Source organism: Sebastes fasciatus, chromosome 11 (genome assembly GCF_043250625.1).
Source record: "Sebastes fasciatus isolate fSebFas1 chromosome 11, fSebFas1.pri, whole genome shotgun sequence".
NCBI lineage: Eukaryota > Metazoa > Chordata > Actinopteri > Perciformes > Sebastidae > Sebastes > Sebastes fasciatus.
In genome coordinates this window covers 9,583,192-9,598,385 of record NC_133805.1, presented here as the reverse complement: position 1 = coordinate 9,598,385, position 15,194 = coordinate 9,583,192, and the positions used below count along the sequence as shown (strand labels likewise).

The window sequence follows — 15,194 nt, the reverse complement described above, 5'->3', positions numbered from 1 at the left end:
TTTCCACACTCAAGTGACACAGGGCAGCTAAATATGTCAGGGATGTTTTGGCACAAACATTAAACAAAAGTAGTGAAAACGTTTGAAAGTGTTGCAGCCACCCACGTTTGCATTTATGTAATTTTATTATCGATATATTATTTTCAAAGTAATCGATACCAAATGAGAAGCTTGTGAGTATCGAAGCATCGATACCACAGTATCGATCCGCCCATCCCTAATCAACACAGCCAACAAAGATGCCGGAGCTACACCGAGTTGCACTAAATTGCAAGTTTGGTTTTGTGTGTTGGCTTTACAGCGACATGAATTAGTTGCATCATAGCAAAGGAGGTGAAATGATATGTAAAAAAACACATTAACCTAAATTTAATCCACAACTTGTCTAATCCTTAACATAGATTAAAGGCGTCAGTATGCTTCAAACAAACTAGTTGGTACCAAGTGTTGTCCGAACACGTCCGAAGGCCAAAATGTAAAAGGATAACAGTGCACACTTTCGAACAGTCTCCCCTCAAAGGTATTCACGGTGTTGCACCCGGTTGTACACATAAAAAGTGACAGAAGAATTTGTGTAAAGAATGAAAAAAGATGCAAAAAGTGTCATCCATATCCCCCCCAAAGTCAAACGCTTTTTCAGACACGTTTGACAATTTGACAAGCACTTCGTTTGAAGCATATCGACACCTCAATAATGCTGGTTAGGCCTGAAAATCTTCGAAGAGGAGAGTAATACATAATATTTTAAAATCTTACCTGTTTTACAAGGGAGATCAGGGCACACGGTGATAGGATCTAAAGCAGAGACAAAGACAGGATGTCAGAGAAAAACAGACAAAACCAAAACAGCTTCATGATCCACTAGATGAAAGTGCTGTAAATAAGGTGTGTTTCCGTATTGAGCGTACCTGGGCAGAGCACGTGTTCAATCTTGTCGATAAACTCATCTGCCACCAGGTCAGCAAAGCGCTTCATGCCCAGCACCCTTCCGTCCTTCTGGCAGGCGATGCTCTTCAGACTCTCATTCTCCTCGATCTGGTCGAACATGTCTCCGATACCGATGGCGCTCACGTCGACGCTGGGATCGCTGCTCACACAAATACAAGAAATGAGATAGAACAGTTGTCGTCTCCACAAATGCTAATTCTAAATCCTAATGTGCAGCCCCAGCACCCCAGGCACCTGCAGAGGTAGGTGAGCAGCGAGTCGTCGTCTCTAGGGTCGAAGCGTCCGTCTGTGATGACAACCACGGTGACGTTGGCTTTGGCCCTGCGGCTGTCCCTGATCAGGTTGTCGTAGGCGTACTTCAGAGCGGACGGAGTCCACGTTCCTCCAGCGATCCACTCCAAGCGCTTCATCGCATCCTGAATAGTGGAGAAGTCACAATGTGAGAGAAGTGTACGTACATGATGTGAGGTCAGAGTGTGTAGCCATTTTGAAGACTTGGGGCGGGTTCGTTGAAAAAAAAAGATCCCAATATAGAAGAGCATCAGCCTTATTCTTTAACGTGGGTCTACCAAACATCGCATCCCAGATTATATGTGTTAGTAAATGACAGAAATATAGTGAGAGGGACACAAATGTAACTGTGATGACTCCCATCTGCATTGTTTGCATGCAGACGGCACATCCGATCCGACAGCACATCAGCCCTGATTAATTAAGACACATCTGGAAAAAGAAGGCAAAAGAACAGTGTGTGCTACACCCCTACAAATACACTTCAAAGCAGTCTGCACATGTGTTTGTGTTTGAGACCTTGAAAGCAGACAGCGAATCAATCTTTGGGTCGTCGAGCTTGATGGCCTGGAAGGTTCCACTGTGACTGTACTGAACAACTCCCACTCTTGTGCCTGCATGGGAACACAAGCAACCGTTAGTGTGTTTACACCAAGTTGGCAGCCATCTATTTCTTTTATGACATACAGACTAATCCTGAAGTGACATAATGCATGTGTACCTGTGTCTGACTGGGGGTCTTTGGCCATGGATCCAAGTCTGTTGATGGTGTTGATGACAAAGTTCTTCTCCAGGGTGAAGTTAGTCAGACCCACTGACTCTGAGCTGTCAATCACAAACACAATGTCCAGGGGGCCGCAGCGTTTCTCACAGTCTGCAGGACGAAAAAACATAAAACTGAGAATCTGACAGCCCCCGATCAGAGCAACGATCAGATCAGGAATGGAAACACGGCGGTAAACAAACTCACCACAGCAGCCACACGTTTCCCTGATGTAGTTCATGACATCACATTCCTGCAGGGAGAAACATTATGTCATTATCTTCATCATGTTTCTGTTGATGTGCCGGTGATAAAAGAGTGGTTAGATGTTATAAATGTTCTTACAGTGAGGCCGGGGTCTCCCTCAGGGCCGGGATCTCCCTGTAGAGGAAAAGAACACACACAATCACATCCTGCCTTTCGGCTTTTGTCCGGTTTAGGATTGCTAGCAGATAATCGGTAACAAGTAAACATATGAAAGCATCCGCTTAGGTTGGCATTTTCTAGCTGGGGTAACACAATAACCATCATTTATAAATGGTAAATATACTCTATATATATATATAGTTAAATAAACTAATAGTTAATAGCTATTTTACTGCTAACAAACAATGAAATGCTAATTAATAATGTTTACTAATTACTAGTAATGCTATACTTTCTGTTATTTTATCATTAGTTTGTGAAAATATGAAATAAATAGTTTATATACTATATATCGTATAATAGCTTATAAGAGACGATATCAGTTACATTAGTAAAGTATTTAATAACAGTTTATATATTATATTAAGTATTCGTTAATGATTACGAAATGATTTGTAAACCTTTAAGAAATTGTTTGCAAAACATATATAAACATTATATATATATATATATATATATATATATATAAAATGTTAGAATGTGTGCAACAATAAACTGTTAAAATAACATCATTTATAGCATTACTAATGATTTGTAGACGGTATGACTTATAATTTCATGGTTTGTTAACAGTAAAATAACTACATTTTAATGAACTATCATTTTACCATTTATAAATGATGGTTATTATAAAGTGTTACCCTTTTAATGTATTTACCTTTCGGTACTTCTTCTCTAATTTGTCAAAAGACTCCGAGCACCAGAGCTCTCTATATCAGTGAGAAGGAAAAACACTTGATTTAGAGTGCGGTTTTTGTATACTTACATCACGCCCAAGCTCTCCTCTTGGCCCCCTCCGGCCAGGTTCACCAAAAGATCCTGGCTCGCCCTGTTGTAGGCAGAAAAAAACTTAGCATCGTGTACCTTCACTGTACGCCTTTTGCTCCAGTAACATCCAACTACAACGAGTTACTCACTGGCTCTCCCTCAGGTCCTTTTTCTCCTGGTCCTCCCTTTTGACCACAGTCTCCTCTGCCGCCGCGGGGTCCACGACCACCGTTCTCTCCTCTCCCGCCCTGCGGAGGAAAGGTTACGTCAGCCAAGCGTTGCCGCTCTACGGCTAGCAGATGTAAAGAGATGAAGTGTTACGTTACCGTTGATCCTCTTCCTCCGGGATAGCTGAAGCCAGGTCTTCCATGGTCTCCCTGAGTAAAGACAAAAAGAAACAGTCAAGACAAACTACAGCTGAAAACAGTCCAAGGAAGATGCTAACACAGAAACACATACCTTTGGTCCAACCAGTCCAGGTTCTCCTCTGGGTCCAGAATCACCAGGGTCACCGCTGCTACCCTGTAATACAAACAGTGTTAATGTAAACCAGATGAGGTAATGTATCTTTTTTCACACGATGCCCAAATAAGACCCTCAACCTACATTTCTCCCGTTCTCTCCTAGTATCCCCGGTGGTCCCCTGGGGCCTGGCAGGCCGTTGTCTCCCTGTTGAGAGGAGAGGAAGTTGACGACAGGTGCAACAGTAGTAGATTAAAGAGCTGTGTATGGTGTTCATATGAAGTGACGGACTTAGGCTGTCTGAGGGGCAGGGGCAAAAAAATTAAAAAGGGCATCAGCTGCGTGCAGAGGGGCACCAGCTTACACAAGTTTTCTAACGTGTAGGGTAACCTCGATGGAACTGCATGAGGTTTTCTCCATTTTAAGGCCACCCTAGAGGACATTTTAACACGTTTCCTCTATTTAAGGGCACCCATTAGTGCACTGCATCTTGTTTTCTCCACTGGAAGGGCACCCTAGATGGCACTTTATTATGTTTTCTCCACTGGAAGGGCACCCTAAAGGGCTCTTTATAATGTTTTCTCCACTGGAAGGGGCACCCTAGAGGGCACTTTATCATGTTTTCTCCACTGGAAGGGGCAACCTAGAGGGCACTTTATCATGTTTTCTCCACTGGAAGGGCACCCTAGATGCCACTTTATTATGTTTTCTCCACTGGAATGGCACCCTAGAGGGCACTTTATAATGTTTTCCCCACTGGAAGGGCACCCTAAAGGGCACTTTATAACATTTTCTCCACTGGAAGGGCACCCTAGATGGCACTTTATATTGTTTTCCCCACTGGAAGGGCACCCTAAAGGGCACTTTATAACATTTTCTCCACTGGAAGGGGCACCCTAGAGGGCACTTTATCATGTTTTCTCCACTGGAAGGGGCAACCTAGAGGGCACTTTATCATGTTTTCTCCACTGGAAGGGGCACCCTAGATGGCACTTTATCATGTTTTCTCCACTGGAAGGGCATCATAGAGGGCACTTTATCATGTTTTCTCCACTGGAAGGGCACCCATTAGTGCACTGCATCATGTTTTCTCCACTGGAAGGGCACCCTAGATGGCACTTTATCATGTTTTCTCCACTGGAAGGGCACCATAGAGGGCACTTTATCATGTTTTCTCCACTGGAAGGGCACCCATTAGTGCACTGCATCTTGTTTTCTCCACTGGAAGGGCACCCTAGATGCCACTTTATTATGTTTTCTCCACTGGAATGGCACCCTAAAGGGCACTTTATAATGTTTTCCCCACTGGAAGGGCACCCTAAAGGGACCTTTATAATGTTTTCTCCACTGAAAGGGCACCCTAAAGGGCACTTTATAACATTTTCTCCACTGGAAGGGCACCCTAGATGGCACTTTATATTGTTTTCTCCACTGGAAGGGCACCCTAAAGGGCACTTTATAACGTTTTCCCCACTGGAAGGGCACCCTAAAGGGCACTTTATCATGTTTTCTCCAATGGAAGGGCACCCTAAAGGGCACTTTATCATGTTTTCTCCACTGGAAGGGCACCCTAGATGGCACTTTATATTGTTTTCTCCACTGGAAGGGCACCCTAAAGGGCACTTTATAATGTTTTCCCCAGTGGAAGGGCACCCTAAAGGGCACTTTATCATGTTTTCTCCACTGGAAGGGCATCCTAGAGGGCACTTTATATTGTTTTCTCCCCCCCTGAGTCCACCAGTGTATGAACATATACAGATTATCAAGATAATACGGCTCTTTTCACCTTCGTTCCTTTGCTTCCTTCTTCACCTGCAAGTCCTCTCCCGCCCTCTGGTCCCATTTCACCCTGAAACAGAAAATCAGCGTTGATCCCCCTAGTGGTGGAGCGATGTATCTCAATGAAACAAGTCATTTGAGCCGCGGCAAGAAATGTTTCACATAAACTTGTACCTTGTCTCCCTTAACGCCATCTGACCCTTGAGCACCCTTTGGCCCAAAGTCTCCTCTTCTCCCCTGGAACACAAGAACAATTCGAAAATCAACACGAAGCCGATGCAGGCGAACGATGAAGGGGAACGATGAAGGGGAACGATGAAGGGGAACGATGAAGGGGAACGATGAAGGGGAACAATGAAGGGGAACAATGAAGGGGAACAATGGTTATGAGTGAATCAGACGTTCCTACCGGCTCTCCATTGCGTCCTTCTTGTCCAGGGGTTCCCTAAGAAAAATGACACACAGGTGAGCTACATGATGCATGTAATGAGTGTTTGCGTGTATATCTGTCTGTGGCGATGAGTCTCACTGGGTTTCCTTTCAGTCCAGGTTCGCCAGGTGATCCAGAACTTCCACTCTCTCCCTGTGGAAGAAGCACCAGAGGTTAGCCCTTTCACCTCCAACACTCCTCAAACCATTCAACATGACCTCAGACCATATATTTGTCCCAGCAAAGAGCAGCCATCCCCGTCCCCGTGTTCTGGTTTACCTTCGGTCCACCCTCTCCGGCCGGGCCAGAGGGACCAGGTCTTCCGGGGCGACCGGCATCACCCTGAAAACAGGACACAAGCACACAAACACACAGTCAATCAGGTTGAGTTTAACCACAGGTTGGATGGCTGATGGATTTTGTTTTAAGTGAAGACAGTGTACCTTGTCTCCTCCAGTTCCTCCGAAACCACGTTCACCGACGTCTCCGGGATGACCATCGGGACCCTGTACAAAGCATCAAACACACACCATAAATAGGCCATAACACAACCCGATATAGACGTACTGATCATTTTAAATCGTCATACTCTGTCGCCTGGGTCTCCTTTGCAGCCGGGAGCACCGATCCGTCCAAGTTTACCCTGGGAAGAAGAAGAAAAAAATTGCATTGCAAGACAAGAGCTTCACTTCAAATTCAGACATCCACTATTTGAAACTTTCAGCACGGAATCAGTTTCAGTAAGTCAGTAAAGATTTTAGGTGGCATTTTGTTCCCTAAAAGTTGCTCCTCAATTTCAGCCTTATAGAGCTCCTACCTTCTGTCCATCTGTCCCATTGCGTCCAAAGATGCCAAGCACTCCCTGACGACATAGAAAAGAGACAATTAGAAGAGAAAGAACCAATACCTCTACAAAATGAATGATAATTAATAGATTCGTTTAGGAAATAAATGGAAAAAAAATCCTACCTTTTTCCCCTGAGAGCCGTACTCTCCCTGTGGGCAGACAGAAGATCAGCAGTTATTTTACGTACGACCAATATGCGCTTATTCATTGACAGATTATGAACTCATCCATCTACAAACGCAGTAATTTATTCCAAGGCTTAAGTCATGCATTGATGAGCTTGATCTACACAAAAGGAAAGTGATGCCTCACCTTATCGCCTAGAAGACCTGGTTCTCCCTACAGAGAGGAAAAAGGGGAAAGAAAAATAGTTTATAACAATATAGACAAAAGCAAACTTTGTCATACTGTAGTGAATAGTGAACGATGGGTAGGTGGATGTTCAAACTTACTTTGGAACCGGGCTGACCGATGGGACCCTCGATACCAGGGTCTCCGGGTCGACCAAACTCTCCTTTCGGACCTGGGTCGCCGTTGTCTCCTTTAGATCCCTGCAAGTTAAAAGGAGAAAATGTGTGTGAGGATGAAAGTGATTAGTGTGCAAATTTGTGTGTGTATGTGCGTGTGTGAAGCTCACTTTTTGTCCTTTGTGGCCATGTGGACCGTGAACCCCTGGTGTCTCCAGACAGGACACTTTGTAACACTGTGTTATACAGGAAATGAAGACAGTCAGCTTTGATGCAGTCTGAAACATAAATCTTTATGATCGTTAGTTACTGTACGTGTGCATTCTCACCTCTGCGTACGCCATATGTTTCTGTGAAAACAAAAGGAACAAGGAGTGAGCATGGAAGAGGCATTGATGGTGTTTTATGTTGTGTCTCTGCGGGTGTGTTTGTGTGTTACCATGGTCTGGATGATGCGGTCGATGGTGTCCGTGTGTATGACGGCTCTGCCCTGGCTCAGATCCACAGCCATGAACTCCCTCCTGTAGACAGACGCTGGAGAGCTGGCGATCTCCTTCAGCGACGTCTCCTCCACGTTCTTCGACGCGGCCACGACAAACACGCGGATGTTTTCGTGCGCCTTATCCGCTGCTGATTTGACACCCGAGCACTTTTCTGCGGTGGAGTGGCCGTCAGTGATGACCACAGCGAAGCGGAGGCTGGGGGATGTGGTTGAGCTCATCATTTTACTGTTCATCTCGTTGAGGGCGCAGTCGATCCAGGTGCCCTTACCCAGGTATTTGATTCCCTTAACACCCTGGAAACAGATACAAGTGTGACCTGTTAAGGCTGGATTACCAGTCGGGAAAAGTCAGTCCAGGGACCCAAGGCCCTCAGGGGCCCTGAAGGTATCAGGTTCTCTCTGTGGTGATTAGTTATCTGTTGATTAATTGATTGATATACACTGAAATGGTACAAGACTAAAGACTTTTACACACGGGTGACGAATAAACAACACGAAAATGTGAAATACTCGCCTGCGAATGTCTACGGCTCTTATTGCGAAAGGTACGAACGGAAGTGGATCTGGTCTGCGCTGCCTTCGTCAAGGTTGAAAGGAGTAATAAAGTTTGCCGTCTTAGCTCGGACTACAGAGCCTCCGAGTTGTTGTTTCATAAATAAAGGCACAACTCAACCCGTTCCGCAAAACATGATTGGTTGATGCCTTTATTCGTGGTGCGAAAGGTCGGAAAATCGAGCTTGTTCCGGAAAAAAAAATAAGCCGCTTTTAGTGTAAGTGTGTAATGGCCTTGAAGGTGGCTTCTGCATTTTAACATAACCACCAGCTGCCGTGTCTAAATCTAGTTTTAAAGGAACAGTTTGACATTTTGCACCTTTATTTGAACCTTGCAACTGCATAGCACGCATCTCACACCATGAGGCCGCAAGGACGATACGTCTATCTTGCAGTTATCAGCAGGTTTTGCTCCGCAGTGCACACTGTGTGAAAAGCTTCTTTAATTCTTTTTTTTCACTAGTTTTTATACAGTCTAGGTTGTGGTGGCCCAAAGCTGATTTTTGTCCCACTGCCCCAAAACAGGTTTACCCAGACTTGATTGTCATTAATGTTAATAAGTGTGTGGTAGGCTAAAAACAAAAACACACTGAAGATGACAACTCTCTACAGATTTGCACTTTTTTCTCCGTATGAAACTCCCATTGGCAGAGGGTCACGGGTCAGAAATCTCCATCCATAGGAAGGAAGGATGTACGTTTAAACAAGATGCAGAACTCCTACAATTCCCTCCATTTAGCTGCCAACATGTGATGTTGCCTGGCGCAGCTTTAACCAGTATTTTACATCATTTGGAGGCTAAATGCCAATGTTTTCAAATTCCTCTAATTCAGCTTGGTTAGGTACATAAAACAAAATGAAATCTGACCAAACTATTTAATCTTTAACTTGATGTTATCTGGGATGTGTAAGCATATGTGTGTGTGTGTGTGTGTGTGTGTGTGTGTGTCACTCACAGTGATGAAAGCGTCCTTGGGTCCGATGGTACTGAACTCATTCTGTATCTGGGAGAAGTGCAGTCCACCGATGTTCCAGTTGACTCGCACGGCACCCCTGAGTTCAGCATCTTCCAAACGCATTGCAAACTGCTCAACGAATTGCTAAAACAACAAGACACAACACGTCATACAACATGGCTGATGCTGCTCACTTGGTCGACTGCCGTTTAGGGTTGATGACACTATGAAACAGGGATATTTTGCGTTGAGACTTAAGTGATAAAATTGCAGATAAACGACGAACCTTGATGCTCTCCACCAGCGCTCCGGGGGGCGGCTCCTGCAGGGCGATGGTCTCAGATGTGTCTATGGTGAAGTACACGTCGATGGGACACTCATTCTTCTCTGCGGGGGGGGACAAAAAAATAACACACATGTAAAGCCTCCATGGAAAATTGCATTTAAATCAGCAAGATGAAATGTCACAAAAAATGTGTTAACATATTAACGTGACATGTTACTATGGCTGCGAGGCAACAAGGGTTCAGTTTGGTGGCACTCACTGCTGCACTCTGATGGCTGGCCGTGCGTCAGGGCGCCAAAGAGAAGACAGAGCGCGATGACCTCTAACCCCAGCATCTTCCTCTTCTCCTGTCTGACACATAAAAGGCACAAAACACACAACTGAACCAACAACAAATTTGTTTATTTCTTTATCTCTCAAAATCAATAAAGTGAAAATAGAAGACAAAAAAACACACTAAAATGGAAAGCCATACATGTGACTGTTTGAAAGCCTAAATCAAGAAACAACGAGACTATGGGATTATTTTTTAAATAAAAAGCATTTAATTGTGTTGTAGTCTGATCATATTTAATTTTCTTATCATTGCACATGCTGTATGATTTTTGTCATGTAGCGTCAGTTGATTGCCAAATAAATCGTTTCTTCATCTAGATGCTGCATCTGGTTTCAGTTTACGCTGTGAGGAACGATCTGCAGACTGTTACCCAGGGAACAAAATGGCTGCCTCAGCGTTATGTAACAGGAGAAAGCATCACATGAGTTGAACATGGCTTTTCTTTCTCGTGTTTAACGGTGGAAATGGAAACCGGAGGAAGAGGTGGCTGATCTCAAGATCAACTGACATTTGCTCCGTTATAGATTATTCATGCAGAAACCTGGACACGTCTTAACATGCTGCCAAACTTCAGTTATAACCAATAAAGGTGAATCAGATCCACTAAATATACACAGTCAGGCCTGACAGGAAGGACTCGCTTTCACCAAATGAAACCTGTACAAGTCCAAGGCTATAAATGTGAACTAATCTTATCTTAACGTAGCACATCATCCTCTCAAGTCAAGACAAATATAGAAACACTTTGGGTGATGACACAGAATGAACAGACTCTGGGAGCAGTTGGCAGCAGACAGCAGGCCGCTGATTGAATACAGCAAGACGAACATTTTGGTTTTAAACCATCAGATTTCACAAGGCCTCAGTCTGCTGCCCTCCAGAGGCCGCCAACCTCTGTTCACTGGCTGTCATTAACCCGTAAGGGGGCCCTGGCACTTTCACCCTGATTTGGTTAAACACAAATTTATATATGCATCATGTAAATTCTGACAAGACATGTAATCATGCAGGACCTCTCGTAAGGCCCCTCGTTATCTCAAGTGTGCATATTCCAAACAAAATCCACAATTAATCAAATTACCACAAAACCAACTGGTTTACACACACTTGGTATGAGGCCTTCAGGGCAGTGCACACTTTGCCTGATTAATAATCCAGCCCTGCTGGCTGTGAGGGAGGGGAAGGCCTCCTGGTACACTCAGCACATACACTGGTAGCAACATGTCAACACAGCCTACTGGTCATCTGTCACTCTACATCAACTCCTAAGATCTCAACCCAGCACGTGTCCACCACTGACAGGACCATCTGCCAACTGAAAAACAAGAGAAACTTCTCTCTCTTGAGAAAACAACTCATAATATAAATGTCAATGTAAAGACATGATGCCATCCCACAAGCGGAGCTATTTGCCTTAAAACGTTTTGTTTTTAAGGAACAGTGTGCAGTATTTAGAGGAGGATCTATTGGCAGAATATGATATTAATAAGTATATTTTCACTATATAATCACCTGAAAATAAGAATTGTGTTTTTGTTACCTAAAGCTGGGGACACACCTAGCCCACAACGAAGAACTAGCGGCAACGAAAGGCCGACTGTTGAATAGCCTCACGTCGCCTTTGTTTTGGCCGACAAGTTGCACTCGAACACACCACAAAGACTACAGCCGACGGCCAGTTAGCATGTACGTTCCACGCCTGCGTGAGATGAAATAACTCTCCACACCAGCAGGCGGCAGTAGTCTGTATTCGTCATTCAAAAAGGGAAACCGGAAGACCAAAGATGGCGGATATACGAGCCGTTGTTACAATACATTCATGAAACAAAGCGGCGTTTGCCGACCATTTCCACACCACTCTCACTCACCACCTAGCTTCATTCCAGACGGCCATGTCATTGTGATAACAATATCCGTGTATTGGAATGATCAGATGAGATGAAGACGACAAATGAGAAGAGCTTTCTGTGTTTGTCTTGACTTTACTCGTTGGCTTGCTTTCCTCACTTACGTTTCTCTTCTCGAGCACTGATTCGTTTAAGCTGAACAGCCAATCAGAGCGATTCAACGCCGCCGATTCAACCTGCTGAATCGGCCGAAAAAACTCAGACACGGGCAGACTAGAACCGACGGTGCGGGACACACTGAAAAAACTAGGCTGACGGACGCTCACCAACGGCGCCAAACTATCCGACCGTCGGCTTGGTGTGTCGGCCTGTAGAATGAGCTGTTTATATCACGGAGCTGGCAGCCATGTTTCTACGGTAAAGTTATGACTTTATTCTGGTAATATTAAAACTTTTTTTCTTGTAAAGTTGTGACTTTATTCTCGTAATATCAGATTTTTTTCCCCTCTCAACGTGTGGCCCCTACCTCACTGCAAATGTTTTGCGGCTCCAGAAAGATTTTTTTTCTTTCTTTTATGCCTAAAATGGCTCTTTTGATAGTAAAGGTTGCCGGCCCCTGTCCTACACGCTTGGCACACGGGAGAAGTTTGAGTTGGTTGCAATCTGCAACCTCACCGCTAGATGCCACCAAATCCTACACACTGCACCTTTAAAACTATTTATTAAAATTTCATGTAATTTGAAGTAAAATAATCTCACATCTGCTGATTTATCCATTTCCACTAAGAGAAAACTATATTTTCAGACACATCATTTTAGGCCTTCTTTAAAACAAAGTGCAGCCCCGAGCTCTGCTGCTCTGCTGTGGCTCCCTCTGGCGGACTGACAGATGTGAGCTGCGGAGGAGTCGCTCCTGCAGATGTTCCCATTCCTCTCCCACTGCCCAGGCCAGGAGGGGAATGAGTGGGAGTCCCTGTAGCCTTTCACCACTGCACAGGTAAATAGCATGCAAAAAAAAAAGAAACATGCAGAGATACCAGCACGACTGATAGAGCCCATAAAACACACACACACACACACACACACACACACACACACACACACTTGTCTTTTTTTATATATTTACTGTATTGTTATTGTTATTATTATATGTATCTTGTACTAATTGTTTATCACTATTATGTATTCATATTATTTCTTTATATTAATCTTGTCTCTAGGTGGAGGCTTCAGAAAAGCCCAGTGTTTTCTTTTTGCCTCTTCCTGCACTGTAAATTATTCATTTCTTTTTTTTGTTATGTTGTATAGTCTTAATGTGCAAAACAAATAAACAAATAAATAAAAAACATCTTCTACTTATGTTTTTTTTTTTCTTGGGCAATTAGTTTGTGGGTTTTTGAAGGAGTTGCTTACTACAAAGTACTACAAAGTTTGGTTTGGCTGAGAAAAAAAACACTCATTTGTGTTGATGAAAGTAAGTTTGAAGACATGCAAAGAGACAGAGATTGAGGGAGACACACAGAAACACACTAAGGAAGAAAGAAGGAGACAGACAGAAAGAGAGACAGAGAGAGAGAGAAACTGGCACATTGTTGTGCGTAAAAGTGCTGCTTACCCAAACTCTCTCCAACAACTTGAAAACTTCGACTGACCCTCTGTAGGTTAACTCCTCATCTCATCAGGAGGGGAAAGAAAGAAAGAAAAAGGTAGACACTGGAGGTATGAAGCCCTGGGATGCAAGTTTCCTTCCCGCAGAAGAAGCTCCGTCCGTCCGTTCGCTCTCCTGTCCCGGTCCAGCCCCAGCAGCACCAGCTCTGGTCCCTCCTCCTGCAGCCTACAGGACGCACGACGCACCGCACAGTGTCCACCGCTGTCCGCTTGGAGGCGCCATGGCTCCGCGCGTAAACACCTGGGAGCGCGCTCCCGTGCGTGCGTGCATGGTGTGCGTGTGTCTCCCTCCCCAAGTCTCATGCTGGACATGAAACAGACATTTCAGGACTACTATTTGCACTGACACTTCTATTTATCTATTTATCTATTTATCTATTTATTTGGTATTTATAAAAGGAGAACTCCTGGAGAGTCATTGGGTTTTTATATATATAGCACTTTTAAAGACCTGATTGCTTTTATACTGCTTTTACTCTGTTAAAGGGACTATTTGTAACTTTCAGAAATGCTTGTTAACAGCGACACCTGTGGCCGTTAAGTCAACGAAAGTCAGCGTCGGGGTTCGCGCTTGTGCTCGCTCTACATAGACACGAACGAGCATCGCTCAAAACAGTGAGGCGACACACGTCAGCTAAAACCACAATATCACTCTATATTTCAGCTGCTTGGCAGTAATGTTAGCTGACCAGACGAAGGTCTCTCCATGAATCACTGCTGATCCTAGTGTTGGCTTTTCCTGCTTCAGCCCCGGAAGAGAAACGTTATTGTCTCCGACTGCGCCCGCAGGGAGACCCCGGCACCCGGTCGGAGACGATAACGTTTCTTGCTGCGGAGCTCCGTCACTTCACAAGACACGGGAAACCTCTGTTGGTCTGGAGGAGCTGCAGCATTTATATCTGCACAAACGTCCACTGTACATTCACTAGATATTCTCAGAGCTAAACTAACTCGTCTGCAGCGTGGAGTGAGCGCGCATGCACGTGAGGTGGAGCGAGACAGCGAGAACGCACGCTGTGTGAGTGAAGGCAAGCAGGCAGAGGAGCAGACTCCGGCCACACGCGAAGTTACAAACAGTCCCTTTAATATCCTGTCATCCACTTTTTATTGTGCTGCACCATCACACTTTGTTCACTGTGTTATGTTCTATGTTTGTGACTGTTTTTTGTATGTCTGTGTCTCCCCCTTTGGCCAATCACCGGTCATTTCATTGAGAGAGAGAGAGCGTTCCTATTGGCTGTGCTCCGGCTGGTGGGCGGTGCTTGGTATTTCCTCAACTGATCTCAACATGGCTGCCGGGTCACAAACTTTCTCATTTTACAGCTGTGGTGGCAGTTTCTGTTAAAACAAGACACAAACCAACGTAACAACTTGTCTTTCAGTGAATTTAATAAAAAGGCATACATTAATAACTAAAGCATCTGCAGATGGACTGCAGATGGACTCACGAGCACAGCCACCTGTTGTGGACTGTGGCAAGTGAGGCCCGAATACAAAGAGTAGTCAGTATTTATACATTTAAAGCATAACATGAAGATAAGTGCAAAGAAGAAAAGAAGAGAAGGATAGAAAGTGTATCAATGCGTCAGCACACAGCAGACAACAGAGCATCACAAGACATAACAAGTATTTCAGCAATCTGTTGTTTGCAGTTACAGAGATCTAAAATGTCAGGTCACTGTCCTATGGTGACAAAGTTGAACATGTGAGGCCCTGAGATTATCTAAAGGTACAGTGTTAAACTGCAGATATGAAAATTGCCATTACACAGCTAAACAGTACACTACAAGATGTTTCTGAAAACATTTGTCCTGCATGGTGTGCGTGTGCCTCCAGTATCACTGCCATGATGAACCAGTAAAAAA

General features: G+C 44.3%; 1 protein-coding gene across 3 annotated transcripts in view; it reads right to left on the bottom strand.

The window, feature by feature from the left end:
- col6a2 (collagen, type VI, alpha 2) overlaps positions 1-13,477 on the bottom strand; it is a 17,287-nt gene extending 3,810 nt beyond the window's left edge. For 2 of the 3 annotated variants that reach the window (XM_074650416.1, XM_074650418.1), the window contains exons 1-30: positions 13,277-13,477; positions 9,737-9,828; positions 9,478-9,578; positions 9,192-9,335; positions 7,621-7,977; positions 7,511-7,531; positions 7,352-7,417; positions 7,167-7,265; positions 7,027-7,053; positions 6,837-6,863; positions 6,685-6,729; positions 6,457-6,510; positions 6,311-6,373; positions 6,147-6,209; positions 5,967-6,020; positions 5,847-5,882; positions 5,612-5,674; positions 5,445-5,507; positions 3,803-3,865; positions 3,656-3,718; positions 3,523-3,573; positions 3,346-3,444; positions 3,195-3,257; positions 2,348-2,383; positions 2,210-2,255; positions 1,961-2,113; positions 1,759-1,853; positions 1,183-1,364; positions 909-1,087; positions 757-795 (exon numbers count right to left, since the gene is read on the bottom strand). In XM_074650416.1, coding sequence (XP_074506517.1) covers positions 757-795; positions 909-1,087; positions 1,183-1,364; positions 1,759-1,853; positions 1,961-2,113; positions 2,210-2,255; positions 2,348-2,383; positions 3,195-3,257; positions 3,346-3,444; positions 3,523-3,573; positions 3,656-3,718; positions 3,803-3,865; positions 5,445-5,507; positions 5,612-5,674; positions 5,847-5,882; positions 5,967-6,020; positions 6,147-6,209; positions 6,311-6,373; positions 6,457-6,510; positions 6,685-6,729; positions 6,837-6,863; positions 7,027-7,053; positions 7,167-7,265; positions 7,352-7,417; positions 7,511-7,531; positions 7,621-7,977; positions 9,192-9,335; positions 9,478-9,578; positions 9,737-9,812 — 2,428 coding nt within the window. In that variant the 5' untranslated portion in view covers positions 9,813-9,828; positions 13,277-13,477. Of the gene's footprint in view, positions 1-756; positions 796-908; positions 1,088-1,182; positions 1,365-1,758; positions 1,854-1,960; positions 2,114-2,209; positions 2,256-2,347; positions 2,384-3,194; positions 3,258-3,345; positions 3,445-3,522; positions 3,574-3,655; positions 3,719-3,802; positions 3,866-5,444; positions 5,508-5,611; positions 5,675-5,846; positions 5,883-5,966; positions 6,021-6,146; positions 6,210-6,310; positions 6,374-6,456; positions 6,511-6,684; positions 6,730-6,836; positions 6,864-7,026; positions 7,054-7,139; positions 7,266-7,351; positions 7,418-7,510; positions 7,532-7,620; positions 7,978-9,191; positions 9,336-9,477; positions 9,579-9,736; positions 9,829-13,276 lie in introns of all 3 variants that reach the window. The other variant, XM_074650417.1, reaches the window with a different exon arrangement.
- Positions 13,478-15,194: the final 1,717 nt, after the last annotated feature.